At 34.5% G+C, this 17,249-nt stretch overlaps 1 protein-coding gene across 1 annotated transcript in view; it reads left to right on the top strand.

Annotated features, from left to right (window-relative positions):
* Positions 1–16,146, top strand: part of LOC139690612 (uncharacterized) — a 37,228-nt gene extending 21,082 nt beyond the window's left edge. Inside the window, exons 2-3 of the mRNA XM_071588094.1 lie at positions 12,449–12,562; positions 15,099–16,146. Coding sequence (XP_071444195.1) covers positions 12,449–12,562; positions 15,099–15,431 — 447 coding nt within the window. The 3' untranslated portion in view covers positions 15,432–16,146. The remainder of the gene's footprint in view (positions 1–12,448; positions 12,563–15,098) is intronic.
* The last annotated feature ends 1,103 nt before the right edge of the window (positions 16,147–17,249 follow it).

Here is a 17,249-nt window from a genome sequence, read left to right as displayed (position 1 = left end):
TCGTTTTTCTCGTAATAGCAATTATCTCTGACCTTGTTCGAGAAGCCACCTCACGTGTATAGCTTGCACAAGAGATTTTCTGCCTAAAAAGCTTACGTAGATACCTTTAATGACGCCACTAACTATACTATTCACGAAAGTTTTGCTTGTGCTTTTATTTTTTAATCCTATTCTTCTTATGCCACGAGTCTCTAAAATTCTCGCTAAATTCCTTGAATCGAATTATGACTTTCCCGCGTAATGTATTCGAAGTATTGGAGATTGCTATGTAATTTAGAGGTGATTTCAAATAACCTTAAAGGAAATAGCAAAAATTTGAAAATTCTCACATAAGGTAAATAAAAAATAGAACTCCCCAAAAATCTCAGAATGCTTATAATTAACTGTTAAATTAAAAAGTGAATTCTGGAGGGTAAAACTTGTGTTTCTTTCCTTACGAAATAAATGAAGTCGTCAATTTCAATATATATTTTGCTAAGCAACCAAATTTGTAAAAAACTGGGTGCACTTCTATTCCTCATCTCATCAGTTACTTGTTAACCACATGACCACGGCTATTCGTGAGATTAGAGAAAAAAATAAGAGTGAGGCTTATGTATGAGTAAGTAATGGGCTACAATGATTGTATTTAGATGGATATATTTTGTGTTTAAAATATTGATGGTAGATTTGAAAGTAAAATAATCTTTTATGTAATAGGTTTAGGCTCTAACATATGCACACATCGCCCGTTGCTCTTGGGATAAAATAGATGAGTCGTAACCGTAGATGTATTGGAAAATGTATCTAGAAAGTGAATTTTTAATTCTCCGAAGGAATTTTCTACTTACAGTGGAAAGGGTTGTGTGCAACTCAGAAGGATTGATAACAATAGATTTACCGTGAGTATTAAAATTTATTTTAGAGAGATATTTTTTAAGTTTTCGAAGGAAAAATTAATTGTGTAATAGTTGGCTAGTACTGTAAGGTAGGATTGAAATGTTTATTTTCATAAAAGCATACTTTCTTTGAATACCTTTTGTATCAGGGATGATAATTTCATTTAATGTATATTTATTTCTCGATTTTATGAGAGCTGTAAATTTAATTTAATTATTCTTGTATGAGTATCAATAATAAATTTCTGTAAATATATTTTATTCGTTTATGAAGGTATCTAGTCATCGACATAAACAATCAAGTGAAATAAATCATTCAACCCGACGATCGCAGTCAATCCCAAAAACATGCAGAAGTCAGCCAATCATCGCACGTAGAATATGATTTTCTCGTAAGAGGATAAGTAATGTAAGGTGGAAAAAAGGTTTAGTGAGGAAAATGTATTCACCCTTCGCCTCGCACTGGATTTTGATCTGCCATTGCTCGTGCTCTCGCCCGGATTAGTGGTACGATCGTCTGTTTAGAAGGGAAATGTGTAACCTTATTGAATCAAAGTGTTGCAATACGCTATACGTATAACCCCTCTATTTTTTACTCTAAGATGTTTTCTTTTGCCTGTCCAGTAACGGTTATGAAATGCACGAAAAAAATGTTCGCTTCATTCTCCTAAAAAGTCTGACTGACACGAACAGTATTTCGAGTACAATTTACTTTGACCAATGTGGCAATCAATGACAGTAGTAAAAGTTGTAGATCCCATTCGGCTGACGGGTGCTCAGGCGGCTAATATATCATTTCGCGCCTCAACTCAATCGGATAAACTATGGGATCATTGCCCTGGATAACATCTTCTTCCGGGATGGAGTGAGAATGGCCAGATTAAAAATTTGGTTTTGGAGTATTCATTATTGCGCTTTAGAATTATCGCACTACTAAATACGGAGTTCTTAAAATATAATGGCGTTTTATAAACTCAAATGATAACTAAAGAAAATAGTCATGTTTATTTTCACTAGTTAGTTGCGACACTTTCCCAAAGTTTTCGAATTCATTCAAATTTAACGCCTTTAGCTTGTTGTATTTTCATTATTGACTTATTGGATACGTATGGCCTCCTCATTCGAATTAAAGACAAGGTTAAATATTAATTCATTCAGTAAAGGGCTCTGAGAAGACACTGTTTTACCCGCAACATTGAAAAGGAGTATTTGATCAATTTGATTAAGTAAATGGGTTATCATACCCCGAAATGAGGTACGTGTGCCATGGAGTCAGATCGAAGTTTGCCCTCATGGGGTCGGACGAAGATATGATGTGTAGGGATTGCGGATGGTACGGGCCTAGATTGTAGTTGCTTAAATATAAGGGGCATATTACCGATATGATTCCCAATATTAGATTTTGAAATCTAATCTGTAGAAAATTTCCAAATTTCAGTTTCTTTACTCGATAAGACAAAAAAATCGCCAGTCTAATTCTAATCGTCTGTCCATTAATGGTAATTTACATTATCCACATGTAACAGAAGACAGGGTGAGATTGGTGCGCTATACAGGAATGTTAAAATACTGTTACGAAGTGAGCGCGGAAAATCTGTGATAACAATCAAAGATAAGTCAGGAAAAATATTAGTTGAGCCAGAGAAGATTCAAGAGAGGTTGAAAAAGTGTCTATGTAGAAGAATTGTACAATAAAGACGATGAGCCAGCAAGGTTGGCCCTTTCTAATTTCTAAGCCCAAAAGTAATATAATGTAAGATTAATTGCGGCGACAAAGTTATACAGGATAACTTCATCTGGCTTTTACATGCCCCTTTTTTTAAATTTTTTTCTTCGTGTTTGCGCTTAACATATTTCGTTTTTATTCTGCAAGCACGAGAAATTAAACACCAACGTAACCAATGCAAGAAAAACTGCACTTAGGTCACAATCCTAAAAAGATAAGTCTTTGGTTGAACGAGTGTGCTGGAATCAATGATTTGATTGAGAATATAATCAAACTTCAAGAATCACAAAATTCTTTAGGAAATCATGAAAAATATTTGAAGAATATTTTTCCTTATTTTCCATGTCAACTTTAAAATTTTTAATTGCACACAATAAAAATATGATAGTTTGTTTTTAAAGTTGTAAAGTTAACGTAAAACAATTTATCCGGGGCCACCGATTGATGAAGCTCACTACCAAAATAAGTTACAGTAAACGAAAAAGTCACCTTCCGAGATCCAGCAGGAAGGTCAGTCCACGCGTTCTGTAGGCACTAGTTATTTTGTTGAATGAGTTATTGCACTCTGCCTTCGCGTCTTCGGAGCTCGATTGGTCTGTAAATAATTTCATAACTTATGTCCTGATTTACCTAAAAAAAATTACCTGTAAGAAAATGAAACATAATCTTAAAAGCATGAGTTAACTGTTTGAATAATTTGAAAATTAGTACAAGCATACATATTTATGCTATAGACCTGTTAATGCATTGTGGAATTAATTTTCTATCTAGAATTTTAAGTTTGTGAAGAAGGGTCAGGTTTTTCTAAGCACAAATGTCTTAACTTAATCCATTCATATTTCTCTTTCTGTAATATTTAGAAATTTTGATGATCTAATTATTTTTCCCCTATTAAGAACAGCACATGCTATTGTAATTCCAAACTACCCATAATACCCGAGAATTGTAAAGATAACAAAAAAAGAATTGTTCAACGACGGAAAGGAATTGACCAGTCTATTGTATCTACGGTATGCAAGGAGGCTTCAAAAACATTTGAGTAGTAAACAATTGGATGTGCGGCATGCATACGATGAAATGGAGTCATTTGCTTGAATAAAATGAGGTTATTATTATTTAAGAATATTGCATGCGCACACTTAAATCAAACTGAGGGCGTCCTGGTCCGTGTCTTTCTGAACGACACGCTATTGTCTTAAAAGATACTTAGTGTTTCTTGAAAGATACTTAGTGGTAATTTCCGTTACATTGATATCGATTTTACCGATAAATCAGCCCAGCATGTTATGTGATCTTACTTCCGAATCCTCGAGGATTAAACTCTTAGTACTCTGCAGACTAATACAGCTTTAAGTCCACTGAGTAAGTGATGCTATGTAGACATCACAGCGTCGGCTGCCTATAAAGTTGTTTTGGGGCGGCAGTTACCATGGTTACTCAAAGGTGTCTCGCGTCCATCAGGTCAATAATTTGCGATTCCAATCATTCAGGCTTCTTTTATGTACTTTCCATTTGTCCAAACTAAGCGACATCGTTTTAGCGCGCCAAAAAAGGGCAGGTTCTCCTCATTTCTTCAAAATCCTTAACCAAAATGTATCAGCATGTTGCATTCTATTAAAAATTAGTATCTTTCACGATATTCCTTAGCGAATTAGACCTACAAGAATACACCTCAAATTATATATTTGGCAAAAAAAGACGTAAAGAGTTTTCCAGTGATTGCTAATATACATCACCAATGAGTTTTACCGAAAAGAGGACCCAGTTGAAACCCGTCCCGCACCCGAAAATTATTGATTCACAATAAACTATTTCATCGCACTTGTAATTCCTAGGCCGATTGTTAAGATAAAATTCACCAGAATGACCTGCAATTTAGGATGTGACAATATGTTTTCAAGAACTTTTAATTGCTTTATTCAACTTAATACTTTTTTATGTAATTCAATATTAACCTTAGCTACAAATTTGAAACGTTTTCTCCGCTCATTTGAATAATAACTCGGAAAGTTTTTCCTCAAACTTTTGAAAACTCTTGTTATAACAGTACTTTTTGTTCAAAATGAAAAAAAACAACAACATTCGAAAAATCTCTGGAAACATTAACATGTGACAGTGCAGGAGGTATATGGTATGAAGCGAAACGAAGGTACCCAACCGTAGTTCTGATTTCATATTTTATAAGCATTTTGTGGCACTTTTGGCCCACAAATGATATTTCCTAAAACGAGGTCAGCTTAATAAATGTCTAATGTCCAAAAACATGAAGATACGAAATTTCGTTAAAATCCTTTTAGCCATTTTTTAGAAAAACTGTACATGCATTCAATTATTGCTCGCGTGAGATGACATTTTAAAAATTTGACTGCAAACATTTTAAAGAGTGAAGCCCGCTTCAGGTTAATACTTCTCACATTTAATTGTTTCATTGATAAAAGTCGTAATAATAATACCTATATAGAACCGCAAATTACGTCGTCGGTAGCGGTGACGTCATAAATACAAATCATAAAATGCCGATAAAATGAGCAAAAAATTGCGTTCAAAAAGGTTTTATTCTTCAGTTTTTTTTACTAGCAAGAGACACAAGAACATAAATATATTTTGGGTTAATTATTTATTCTCAATTTTGTTCGAGTCCCATCTGTTGGCTTATTTCATATTTTAATTATTGAAAGTAGGTAAATTGCTTTCATTGAAAATGAGACCTAACTCGAATTTTTTTACTAGAAGCATGAAGGTACAAACATTTTTTAAAATCCTTACAAATATTTGTGGAAACGTTATATGTATTGTTATTTGCATTATATAGAGTTTAAGACAGCTTTAACTTGCAGAATTAGTAGAACCCAAAATGATTGCATTAGGTAGAGTAAGATAGAATCGTACCATTTACCCTTAAATGGATTCCAATCTACTATCACCATCAAGTATTTTCTTCTAACGCCTACAATCATTTCCTTTAGTCAATCTTGTGCACTTTTTTGTGTACACAGCAGTTTTATGATTGAAACTTACTCTTTCTTGTCCTCAATTTTTATTTATTCTCATGCTTACTCATTTAAGTCATTTTGCTACCTGATTTTTCAAAATGGGATTTGGGCTTGATACTTTCATATTAAAGACATTTTTTGCGATCTTGATCTTAATTAAATCTTCATTTTTAGGAATTAATATATGTAGAAGGGTGAAACAGGGAATTGGGGTGAAACAGAAGGTGCAGAGATGATTCTGACTTGGGAGAGACTATTGTAACATATATGTTCTTGTAGATTATAAAAATCGTAGGTTAAACTTTTGCACCAGCAGAATTTACTATGGACAGCAGGAATACTATATAATACTACACAATAGGAATACTATATGATCAAAATATGGCAAAAAGTACTTTGGGATGTGTTTTTTATAATTAAAATCACATGGCAGTTGGCATAATGATGAGAAAAGGGAGAAATGAAGAAAAATAATGGAATATCAGTTAAGCATCAGCTTTTATCTTACCTCAACAAAATTCTATTTTTGAATACAGTTTATTCTATTTTTTCAAATGTCTACCGTATATTAAAATGTTAAAGCCTGGGAAAAGAGGATCCGGATGTTGACTGGATGGTCTTGGGTTCAAATCTAGGTGATACTTCTGGTCTTCCCTAGAAAAACTGAATGCATCTCTAGTACCAGAACTTTCTGGAAAATAGTAAGTCGTACAGAACAGGGATTTGCATTGACAAAGTTTTGCATCAAATTTTGAAGAAGTTATGCAGGAATATCCATAATATGGCATATTTTTACAAAGAAAAAAGTCTGACTACGTTAAAATCTGTTATGGATCTTGAACTACTAAGTCTATTTCTCTAACAGCAGGGAGAAATCCTTGAAGTGTCAAAGTTCTCATGTTCAAAGTCAATTAAAACATTGAATTTGTTAATAATTTTACCGTTTTTGTAAGTTTTGAATCATTATAATGAGGTATTTTTTTAGCATTCTACTCCCAATGCATGGAAACGAATACATGCCTTGGGAGTAGAATGCATGCATACAGAGAGACCAACATTGCCAATGCCTGTAATTGATGTTTGTACAATTCGCAATGTTTGTGGCTAGTTCCTTTTTATCCGGCTTTTTGAGAACATTGAATGATAGACACATTTAAGATCGACTGATCCAGTTTGAACTGATCCTTTTGCTGCCTGTGGGTACAGTATCCAGTACCCTGTGAATTGAGTGTCCATTGTGTGAACAAGCAGTTTCGCAGATGTTTCTAAGCCGCAGAACTTAAGAAATACAGGTGAAGACTCGAACAAAGAGGGCTCCTTCACAGAAGTAATTAATAAAAGATAAGTTAAGAGGCAACAAAACGTAGTGGGTAGCAAACAAAAACTGGCATCAAAAGACCTTGGTTATTGGGAACAACACGGTCACTAGTGACTTTTCTAGTTTACCTAGGCGAGTTTGGTTATTTGTAAATCGTGCTTCACCTCAAGCTAAACTGAAGAACAAAAACCACTTGGTGAAAAAGTTATGTGGCAAGCAGTTGCGGACAATTATTCATTTCTGCAAATTCAGAAGTCGGTGCTGACTTGTTGATCATTAATGAATTGAAGAAAAAGGAATCCTGGCCAAATGGAATTACAGTATCCAGATTTAATACATTGATATTGAAAAAGGCAGAAAACCATATTAACGACCGAGGGAACAGAGTGATCTCACAATACAAGGGTGAACTCAATTCACCACTCAAGTCTGTGTCATCTATTTCCACTTAGTCCTCATAATCTCGGAGGCAGATGCAAATGTTTACGAGATACACGGTGGTGCGAGATCGATTCCTGCATGATGAGGGCACATTAATAAACAAGATTATAAGATTTTTACATGCACTATCTTAGACTAAAACGTTTAGTGTATATAAAGGTCTCTTTATTCAAAAAGTGATTGCTAAATAAAGGTGCATAGAAATTGCAGCAATTGAGTTAACAAGTGTTCAGAATATGAAAATGTGACAATTGTATATTTATACAGACACCTTAGAGGTGATTTCAATGATTTCTTTGTAAACTTTGAGTAGCTATTACGAAGTATTGGGAAAAAAGCTAGGGTATAATATGTGGTGATTTTAATATTGATACATCCTCCCTAAACGATCTGTCCACTAAACTTAGTGAAATTCTGTGTATATATGGATGGACTTCACTTATTAGCTCCCCGACCAGATAGACTGCAACCTCTTCGAGTAGTATCAACCTTCTTGTCACAAATCTCCACTTAAGTGAAAATGATCACTCAAAGGTTGTCATCCTAAGCATTTTTGACCATTATGCACAAATTGTATATATCCCAAAGTCAAAGGATGTGGTGTGTAAGAAATATCGAAGGTATTACCCAATCAATAGTGTAAACTCTTTCCATGAGCAATTGTGTAAGATGTCATGGGATACCTTGTTCAATTTAAAGTGTGTTCATTCCATAAGCAATGTAAAACTCATCTTCGAAGAATGCTTTCCTAGAAAGATAGTTCCTGTTAAGTACTATAATAAAACTAAGTGCTGGGTGACGAATGTGGTGAGAGCAGCCAGAAATGAATTTAGGGAATTATGTGCATTGAAAATGGGTCGCGGTAGCCCAGGGATAGAGCGTTGGACTACTGACCAAAGGGCCTGGGTTTGACTCCTGGGTAAGCTTCCTTGGGCACCTGTAGCTCTACCCAAGCTTTGTGATTTTTTGGGTATCAGGTCTTCCTTGGAAACAGTAACTGGCACAGGGAAAGGAACTGGCCTCCCTACCCTGATGTGCGAATTTCACATGCTGCTAGGTCTTAGTAGTGGGTGAACTCTACCATCACCTACCAAACGGACCTTTGGGTTGAATACTGTGTTTCTTATGGTGCATTGAAAATGGGCAGGATGATCCAGGCTTCATTAGCTATTTCCAGAGCTATAAAAAAGGTTATGCCTTTTCTGCTTCATGCCAGGAAATCATATGATAACAAAGTCATCAGCCTATCTGAGAACATCACTTAAACATCCTGTCAAGTAGTTAACAATGTAATTGGGGGAAAGGTGCCCCAGAGGGTAATTTTAACATTAAAAAATGGGGAGGCAGTCAGTCTATCCAATCCTAAACAGGCAGCCGTTTGCAATTAACTACCTAACTAATGTGCCTCTGAAGTTACAAAATGGAATAATGAGTAATGATACATTTGATGCACAGTTTTGTCAGCATTTGACGCCTTCCATGGTTCTCTTTCTTGTAACAGAGGATGAGGTCTTGAAGTGCATCATGAGCCTTAAAAGTAAACCATCTGAAGGAATTAATGATATCCCTACTATTATTTAAAAAAATGCTGCAAGGGAATATGCAAACCTTTTGCATTTATAATAGATGAGTCCATCACAAATGGTGAGTTTCCAGACTATCTAAAAATAGCATAGATAAAACTTATTCATAAAAAATGGGTTGAGGGTGATATTAACAATTACCGACCAGTGTCTTTATTGACTAATTTTTCTAACATCTTTGAGCCCTTAATGAGAGACAGGTTTATATTTCATATCATTGAAAATAAAACTTTAGTATGGAACAATCAGGATTTCAAAAAAAAGGTACCAATTCTACTCTTAGAAGTTTTCTAAAAAAGATAAAGACTTGTTGGGGCTCGAATGAATACTCTGTTGATCTATTCAAAGATCTTTCATATGCATTTGATATGGTGGACCATGACATTCTTCCAAGTAAATGTGAAAGTTATGGGATCAGGGGAATTTTCCATAAAAGGTTACAACCATTTTTAATACACAGGAAACAGATGGTGGAGGTTTCTGGTATTGGGATCAACAACATTATGATTATCACTTATCACCCATAGAAACAATAAGTATTGGTGTACCATGAGGGAGCATTCTTGGGCCATTATTATTTCTACTATATATCAATGATTTGCCTAGATTTATTGAGAATAACCACACAATTCTGTATGCAGATGATACAACTCTGGTCTCTATCTTGTTGCAAGGGCTCTAACTTGTTGCAAGGGCTCTAACTTGTTGCAAGCTAAGCTTGATAGCTCATTAGTGCTCTTGGAAAAATGGTTTAACGTTAACATACTCTGTAAATGTACAAAAACAAATTTTAATCAATTTAAGAAAAGGAGGGAATTTAGACCTCCGCTTAGGAGGCCAACCCATAAAAAGGGCACACAGCACCAAATTTTTAGGTTTGTCTATTTATGAGTCATTAACCTGGAGGATCCATACCAATGGCCTATGTTCCACTTTGGCAAATAGTGAATTTATTCTATAAAATCTTAAAAAACATTGTAGATTTAAATGTACTGAAAATGGTTTACTATGGCAACTTTCAGTAGCAAATGAGCTCCGAAATTATTTTTTGGGGAGCATCATCTGGCTTCTGCAGAGTTTTTATAATTCATAGATGTATTAGGTATATAGCAGAAATACCCCATGGCAAACTGGTAAACCTTATTTTAAAGAATTGAAAATTCAAACGCTACCTTGTCTATGTGTATATATATTACTTATGTAGGTATGTTAAGGATAATATGAAACAAAAAATCAATGATATTCAAGTACATGGGCATAATACTTGACAGAGTGCTGATGTAAATTTGTTCTGGCACTCTTCTGCTATGTAAAATGAGAGTCCCTTTCATGTGGCCATCAATTTCAACTATTTGTAATCAGGCATAAAATCCGCTCCTTTTAGGGGTACATTTATGAAATATCTCAAGCATTTTCTAATAGATAAATACTATTATAGAGTGGAAGAGTTTCTGGAGTCTTTGGAACGCTCAAGCAGCTGATTGTTCGTTCTCTGACTGTTGTATATTTTACTTTGTCAAGTCCTGGGAACAATAATTATTATTATTATTATTGAGATTAGAAACCTTGGAAAATTGTTAAATAATGATGATATGTGCCATTTTGAGGCTAATTTTTTAGAATATCAAAGGCTGTGGACTTCAATGTGGGTTCAGTCCAGCAGAAAGTTACCCTTGGTGTTCTAGTAAAAGTTGTGTAAACAATTCTGATGGATCTGATAGCAATGTCAGCTTTTTCGTATTCTATAATATCCAGGATGGTTGGTTTATTCCACTAATTTGATGCAAAATACTTTTTGTGTAGTTCTTGACATGGAAATACGCTATGGATAGTATATTAACATGCCACCTAACTATAGGGTATGGATCATAACTGGAAATTCAATCAACTATCCTGCTTGAAAAGAGTAATTTAAGTTCAAAATTTAAGCTCAATGTTAATTGTGGCACCCCCACCTTCCTGTTAGATAGAACGAATTTGACTTTTTTGGCCAAGCTTTCCTGTCTGACTGAAATTAGTATTTGCTTTTCCTCCTTATTTAACATTATGACTCATCTAATGCTTGAACTCCATCCAAAAATGCCATTAAGTAACAGTGCATTTTGGTGCACAATAGTTATTAGTAGTAAAATAAATTTTAGGAGGAAGTTGCCATGATTCTGCTTTGAACTGATATTTTGATGCCTGCTGTCTTCACTCCTCACTTGTAAATCCAAGCTTCATTGGTGCCGTATGCTAAGAAAGCTCTAGATCCTTTTCCAGAACAAATTTTTTCATGAAGAAAAAAGGCAAAGTAGCTATTAATCTATTTATGAATTTAACTGGGACCAAGACTTTAATTGTAAGTTGAAAAGTTCACTTGGCTGTACACATATGAACAAATTTGATGTTTTGTCTTCCACTATGTTCAACCTGTATTACAGCTTATAAGTTATTACTTGCTAACTCTTGGAAAAAAGACAGTCTCCTCGCATTTCAAAGACACTAATTGATCAAACCTATATAAATAAAAATAGCAGTAAAACCCTACTTGCATTGTAAAGCAAAGTTGTTTTTCATTTTAATTACATAGTTTTTTAAATCTTGAAATTGGGGATATTTTTTAATTTGGGGATATAGACAAATGATTGGGGATAAAGACTTTTAAAATTTTGTGCACTTTTCCCATATTTTTTATGATGTGAGTCTGCATTTCCAGCTACACAGTTAAGCTGGCAAGGAATGTGGAAGGAAAAGTCTGCCTAGATGTTTTCTGCTGCTGAGGATGCAAATAGCATTCAGAGATCTCGAAATTGGTTGTAAAAGTAGAAAATCATGATGGAATACTATGTACTGCTGGTTGCTAGATCATGATAAAATGTTAGTATTTTCTTACTGGTTGATTTATGGAAATTAAACATGATAGCTTTTAAAACTAATTTGAAATGAGCTCACTAGGAAAATTGCATCTTAACTCATCCATTGATAAAATTGCAAAGTAGGAGAAACAAATATTATGTGTTGACAAACACTGAATACTTATGCAGACATGAAACATTATGCAGAGTAGTACAGATAGCAAAATACAAATCACTAAGCAATGAATAATGAATTAACCACCTGACTTATCACTTCATTTGACCAAATTTTATGGCTTCTAGCAGCCATGTTATAGTGGGTTCCCGCTAAGATAACAACGAAAGTTGTAGAGTGTGACCAAAGCTGCTTAAAAGTAACTTACAGAGAGTAGAGAGACATTATTACTCTGTATATTAGAGAGTAAATGCAAACTGATTGAAAATATAATCTTCCTAAATATATAATAATAGGTTTATTTATTCTATTTCCCTGCTTATTAAACAGAAAAAAATACCCTTAATTTTAGAAAATGTATAAAATATCATAGCATCTTTCATTACCTATTTTATTTGCCATTAATGCTTACTCATTTCAGAATAATGATCAGTTTTTGGTTTAAGAGGCAATGCTGACCCTGTCAAGTGTATAATGTTGTTGTTTTCTCATTGCAGACAACTTCACCAAAGGAATCTCTTGGAAATGACGAGTCTTTGGAGGTGCCTCATGATAGTTCTACTAGCATCATTAATTCAACCAGCAAAAATGTCTCCTCCAGTGAAGGGAAGGTAGGTTTAATTGTATAAAAAATGATGGCCTAGGAAACATGGGGTAACATAATCTTGGTAACATCATTTGGTAATTTCAGTATGCTGAAGGAAATTTAAAGTGTTCAGCGAATTTGCCAAAAACTCATTAAAATATCTTGGTAGTTTAAAGTGATTTTCAATGCATATATTAGGTGAAATTATTAATTGTTTATATGCCACTTTCTTGGTGACATGTTCATTTTGTAAAACTTTTTTATGCTAAATATGAGGTTTGGTTCACAGCATCTGTGGTTAAGCTTTAAAAGGTTACCAGACTTCTAGGAAATGAATGGTATATAGAAAATTGTAGGTGTTGGTTATAGTGTGGCTGTCATCAAAATGCAGGACTACCCATCCGCTCAAAACCTCACAGCATAACCAGGGTGTGGCATATACAAAGGTAATTTAAAAAGTTCTCCAAATGGAATAGAAATACATGACTTGGCTCAGTGAAATTTTTTTATTTTTCAATGTAGTCTCCTTGTACACTGATGCGCTTTGTCCACCAATGTTCTTATGTCTTGATTGCATCTTGAAAATAAGATTCCTTCAGGCCTGCAAAATACCCGTCTACTTTGGCTGTTAGTTCTTTGTTTGCGGAGAATCTCCGCCACCAAGAAAAATTTTGAGCAGGAAGAAATGGAAATCTGATGAAGCCAAATCAGGGGAAAGAGGCGGGTGTGGCAATAATTCGTACTATCTTAGTTCACGTATTTTTGCCATGGCAGCGACTTTTGTGTGTGGGCATGCATTGTCATGATGAAAGATGACTTTCTTTCTTGCCAAACCTGGCCTATTTTCATGTATCTTTTGCTGTAGTTAGTCCAGGAGGTTAGCATAGTATTGTCCAGTAATTGTTTGACCATCGGGAAAATAATCTATCAGTAAATACCCTTTTGCAAATGGAATGATCAAGTTTTTAATAGTTTCATTATATTTTGGTCGATACTTAGTCCTAGTAGGGTCACCCATGCCAGATAGGTCAAAGGTTAAGAGCCAGATAATAAATTCTCCTTGCAGCAGCTGCTCATCGGCATGGCAGTTGCAAAGCAGAATGAGACATGGTATCATGCTAAAAACAGTATTAAGGAAGGTATTGGGAAACCATATCAATTATGTATTCCAAGTGATAGATGGGCTCAAGTAGGTAAAAGAGTAATGGCAGATGTGGGACATAGCCCATTGGGCCATGGGCCATGCCCAACAGCAGGTAATTGAAGGTTTCTGGGGCCATCATTTCACAAAATCCGAGCAAAGTGGAATTTATTTCAGCAGCATTGAATAAGACAAAAAAGGGCCAAACCAGTTAAATTAGGGACCAGGAATATTGGGGCAATGTTGAGGAGAGGCAAATTAGAAAATATAAAGCAGGATGTAAAGAGAGGAAATATAGATTTTTTAGAGATGTTCAAGGTAAGATGGAAGTATAGTAGGGATTACTAAAGCAATAGTTTTAGGAAAATATACAGCGAAGGGGAAGGGAGCCAGCAAGGACTGGCAGCAGTATTTAATGAAACGGTAGAAAGAAGTTTTGTAAAATTAGAGCTGGCGATTGATAGATTATTATTAGTTAGCTAAAAGCTGCTCCAATAAACTTGGTCATTTTTCAGGTCTACATTATAATGAGTAACCATAGGGTCGAAGAAGTAGCTGTCGGATTCCACCAAAGAGAATTTTGGTGATATAAATATGGTGTGACAATAACGGCTCCTTAAAGACCTTAGTGGAGAATGCAATTCCCTTTATCACCCATTCTCCACTAAGGTCTTTAAGGAGCCGTTATTATCACACCATATTTATATCACCAAAATTCTCTTTGGTGGAATCTAACAGCAGATGCATAGCTTCCAATTTGGTATCCATTTATACTTTTCTTAAAGTACATCGCATAATTTAAGAAGAGAAACAAATGGAAATTAGTTTAATATTTAAATGGATAGTCTAAAGATAGGCAATTGAGCATATTAGGTGCAAATTATCTGTTGAAAATGTAAATTTCCCTAATATTGCCTGATAAATGGTGAATTGAAAGTGCTATTTTTGTTGGAATAGACCAAATATAGGCAGGTGAAATGATGGTCACCAGTCACTTTGCTATTGTACCTTTTTGTTTCATTGGGTGCTTAGTTTGTAGAAATCAATGTTGAGACTAATATGAATGCTGTCACCATAAGTCACTGAAAAAGTGGTCCCCTGGGTGTGGAATGATTCAATGTGCATTGTAGTGCATCCACAACCCTCACGAGGTAAACATATCTTTGCTTAATATTTACGAGTTATTAATATGTCATCATCAGTTTGGTGCTATTCAAATTGAAATGTATTTAAAACTCAAGGTTTTTGTCCTGTTATATGTAATTTGGCTTACTTTGGACATTGTGTAATATACTTGATGGTCATCTATTCACCCTCCAATCTCTGATTCTTTGTTGAAGGATTTATGAATGAAATGTAATGGTACAATGAAATCACAGCTTATGCCATTTTTTATGAATATTCTATTTCTCAATTTCAGGATGATCCACCAAATGATGATGCTATGGAAAGTAGTTCTATGGAATTTGAATTAGTGCATATTCCATCTACAAACTTGAATGGTTCATTAAATAAAAATACTGTCAACCCTGAAAGGAGCATAGAGTTTCCGAAACAGATTGACGAGAGCTCAGACAGGGCTAAAGCCGTGGAAATTAATGAATATGAAGCAATTGGAGTTAGTGTGGCAGCTAAATTACAGAGAATGGATCCAATTCAAGCAGTTTATGCAGAATCATTGATTATTCAAGTGTTGTGCAAAGGTTTGCTCAAATCTTTAACATCAACAAATCTCAGTGAGCTTAATGAATGACTGAATATATACTTCAGATTTTTTTCGAATAATGTTCCAATATTACCTCATCAATAAAGTGAATTTATAGAATAGAAATAAATGGAATGAATAAAAAATAAAATTTCTGATTTTATGTAATATACCAGTATGAGTGTGGATTATCAAGACAAGAAGAATCAGAATTTCTCATGTGTAGTCAAAGTTATAAGACATGAGAATTTGAGGTATGTTTTATATTGTTTTACTAATTACTGATGAAGAAACATTCCTGTAATTATTAATTCATGTATTTATCAATTCATGTAATTATCCTGTGACATGTTTGTACATATGCCATGTGTATGTTCGAGTATGTAAAAATGTGTCTATTTTAAAAAAATGGAAGTATCCATGATTATGCCGCAAGAAAAAGAAGGAAGGTACATGTAATGCAGCATTCCACTTCTTTGTTCCAAACAGGACCCCTATATGCTGGCATTAAACATTATCATTTACCAGCAGACATCAAAGAAACCAACTTATATCAGATGTTTTAAATCTAGGTTAAAATGTTTTTTATTCAAGAATTGTTTTTATGATCTAAATGAATATTTTTCACCAAGGTACGACAAGTGGTAATTTTACTACAACCATTTCTCAAAATGTATGAATACATTTTTTATTTTTGTGTGACATATCTTATATTTTACCATTGAGAAATAACAAGATGAAGTAATAATAAATAAATGCAATGTCAAGGTAAAAACAAATGCTCAATTGATATCCTTATGATCCCCACAGCTGCATGCTGCCATGATGGCTTGCAGAATAAAATATAGATGTGATAAATAGGATTGATAAAACTGCTAGCCATCTGCATTCTAGAATATAGTAATTGGAATGGAAATGTAAGGAATGCTTATAATTAGCAGTGTGCATGGCAAAATATAGGTCACATATCGTCATTAAATGAAGAACACAATGTATTTTTCCACTGATCTTTATTTTGGTACTACTAGTTTCAACGCTTAAGCATTATCATCAGTGATTTCCTGTGTATCTGCCCCCATAAGGAAACTAGCAACCCTGTTGAACTCCCTATTCAGAGAGTTTACAAATTTCCAACCATAGTTAGGTGTGAAAAATTCAAGTGCTTTCTGTGCCCAGCTCTCCAAGATAGGTCCCCCACCCTCCAAACATATCCTAGAGTCATTTGATGTAACAAACCTTTTTACGAGTATCCTCGTTTTTGAAGCATTGGTAGTGGTGGAAAAAGTGCTGGGGCCAAACCGCCCTTCCTCAATGAGTTTATGTCACTACTGAGATTGTGTGTTGAACAAAAATATTTCCAGTTCAACAATGAATACTACAGACAAGTGGAAGGCTTAGTAATGGAGTCTCCTTTGTTAACACTCCTTCCTGACCTTTACGTGAAAAACTTTGAAGAAAAACTATTCAGTAGTTCCTCAGTGTTTACAGAAAACATTCACTGTTGGTTTCATTACGTAGACGATATCTTTGCAATATGAACAGACAATGAAAGACCATCAGCCCATTTTGTGAACACCTTGAATTCCCAATGCAAAGAAATCAATTTCAAAAGTGAGAAAAACATAATTGGATACTCAACTTTCTGCATATCAGAGTTGAAAAAGGGACAGGGTTTTGAATTTGTAATTTTTCATAAAGGTACCGCCACAGACTGCTCCATCCCCTTCAACTCTTGCCATCACGTATCTCAAAAGTTATCCCCTATTTATTTCCTGCTAAATATACTGCTGGACATACCTCTCTATAAAAGTAATTTTGTTCAAGAACTGATGATGATAAAAGATTTTGCGGTGAAAATGGGTACAA

The sequence above is a fragment of the Hetaerina americana genome, unplaced genomic scaffold (genome assembly GCF_022747635.1).
Source record: "Hetaerina americana unplaced genomic scaffold, ioHetAmer1.1.p SCAF_3, whole genome shotgun sequence".
Taxonomy (NCBI): Eukaryota; Metazoa; Arthropoda; class Insecta; order Odonata; family Calopterygidae; genus Hetaerina; species Hetaerina americana.
Note: the sequence above shows the minus strand (reverse complement) of the source record. Positions and strands in the feature narration are given on the sequence as shown.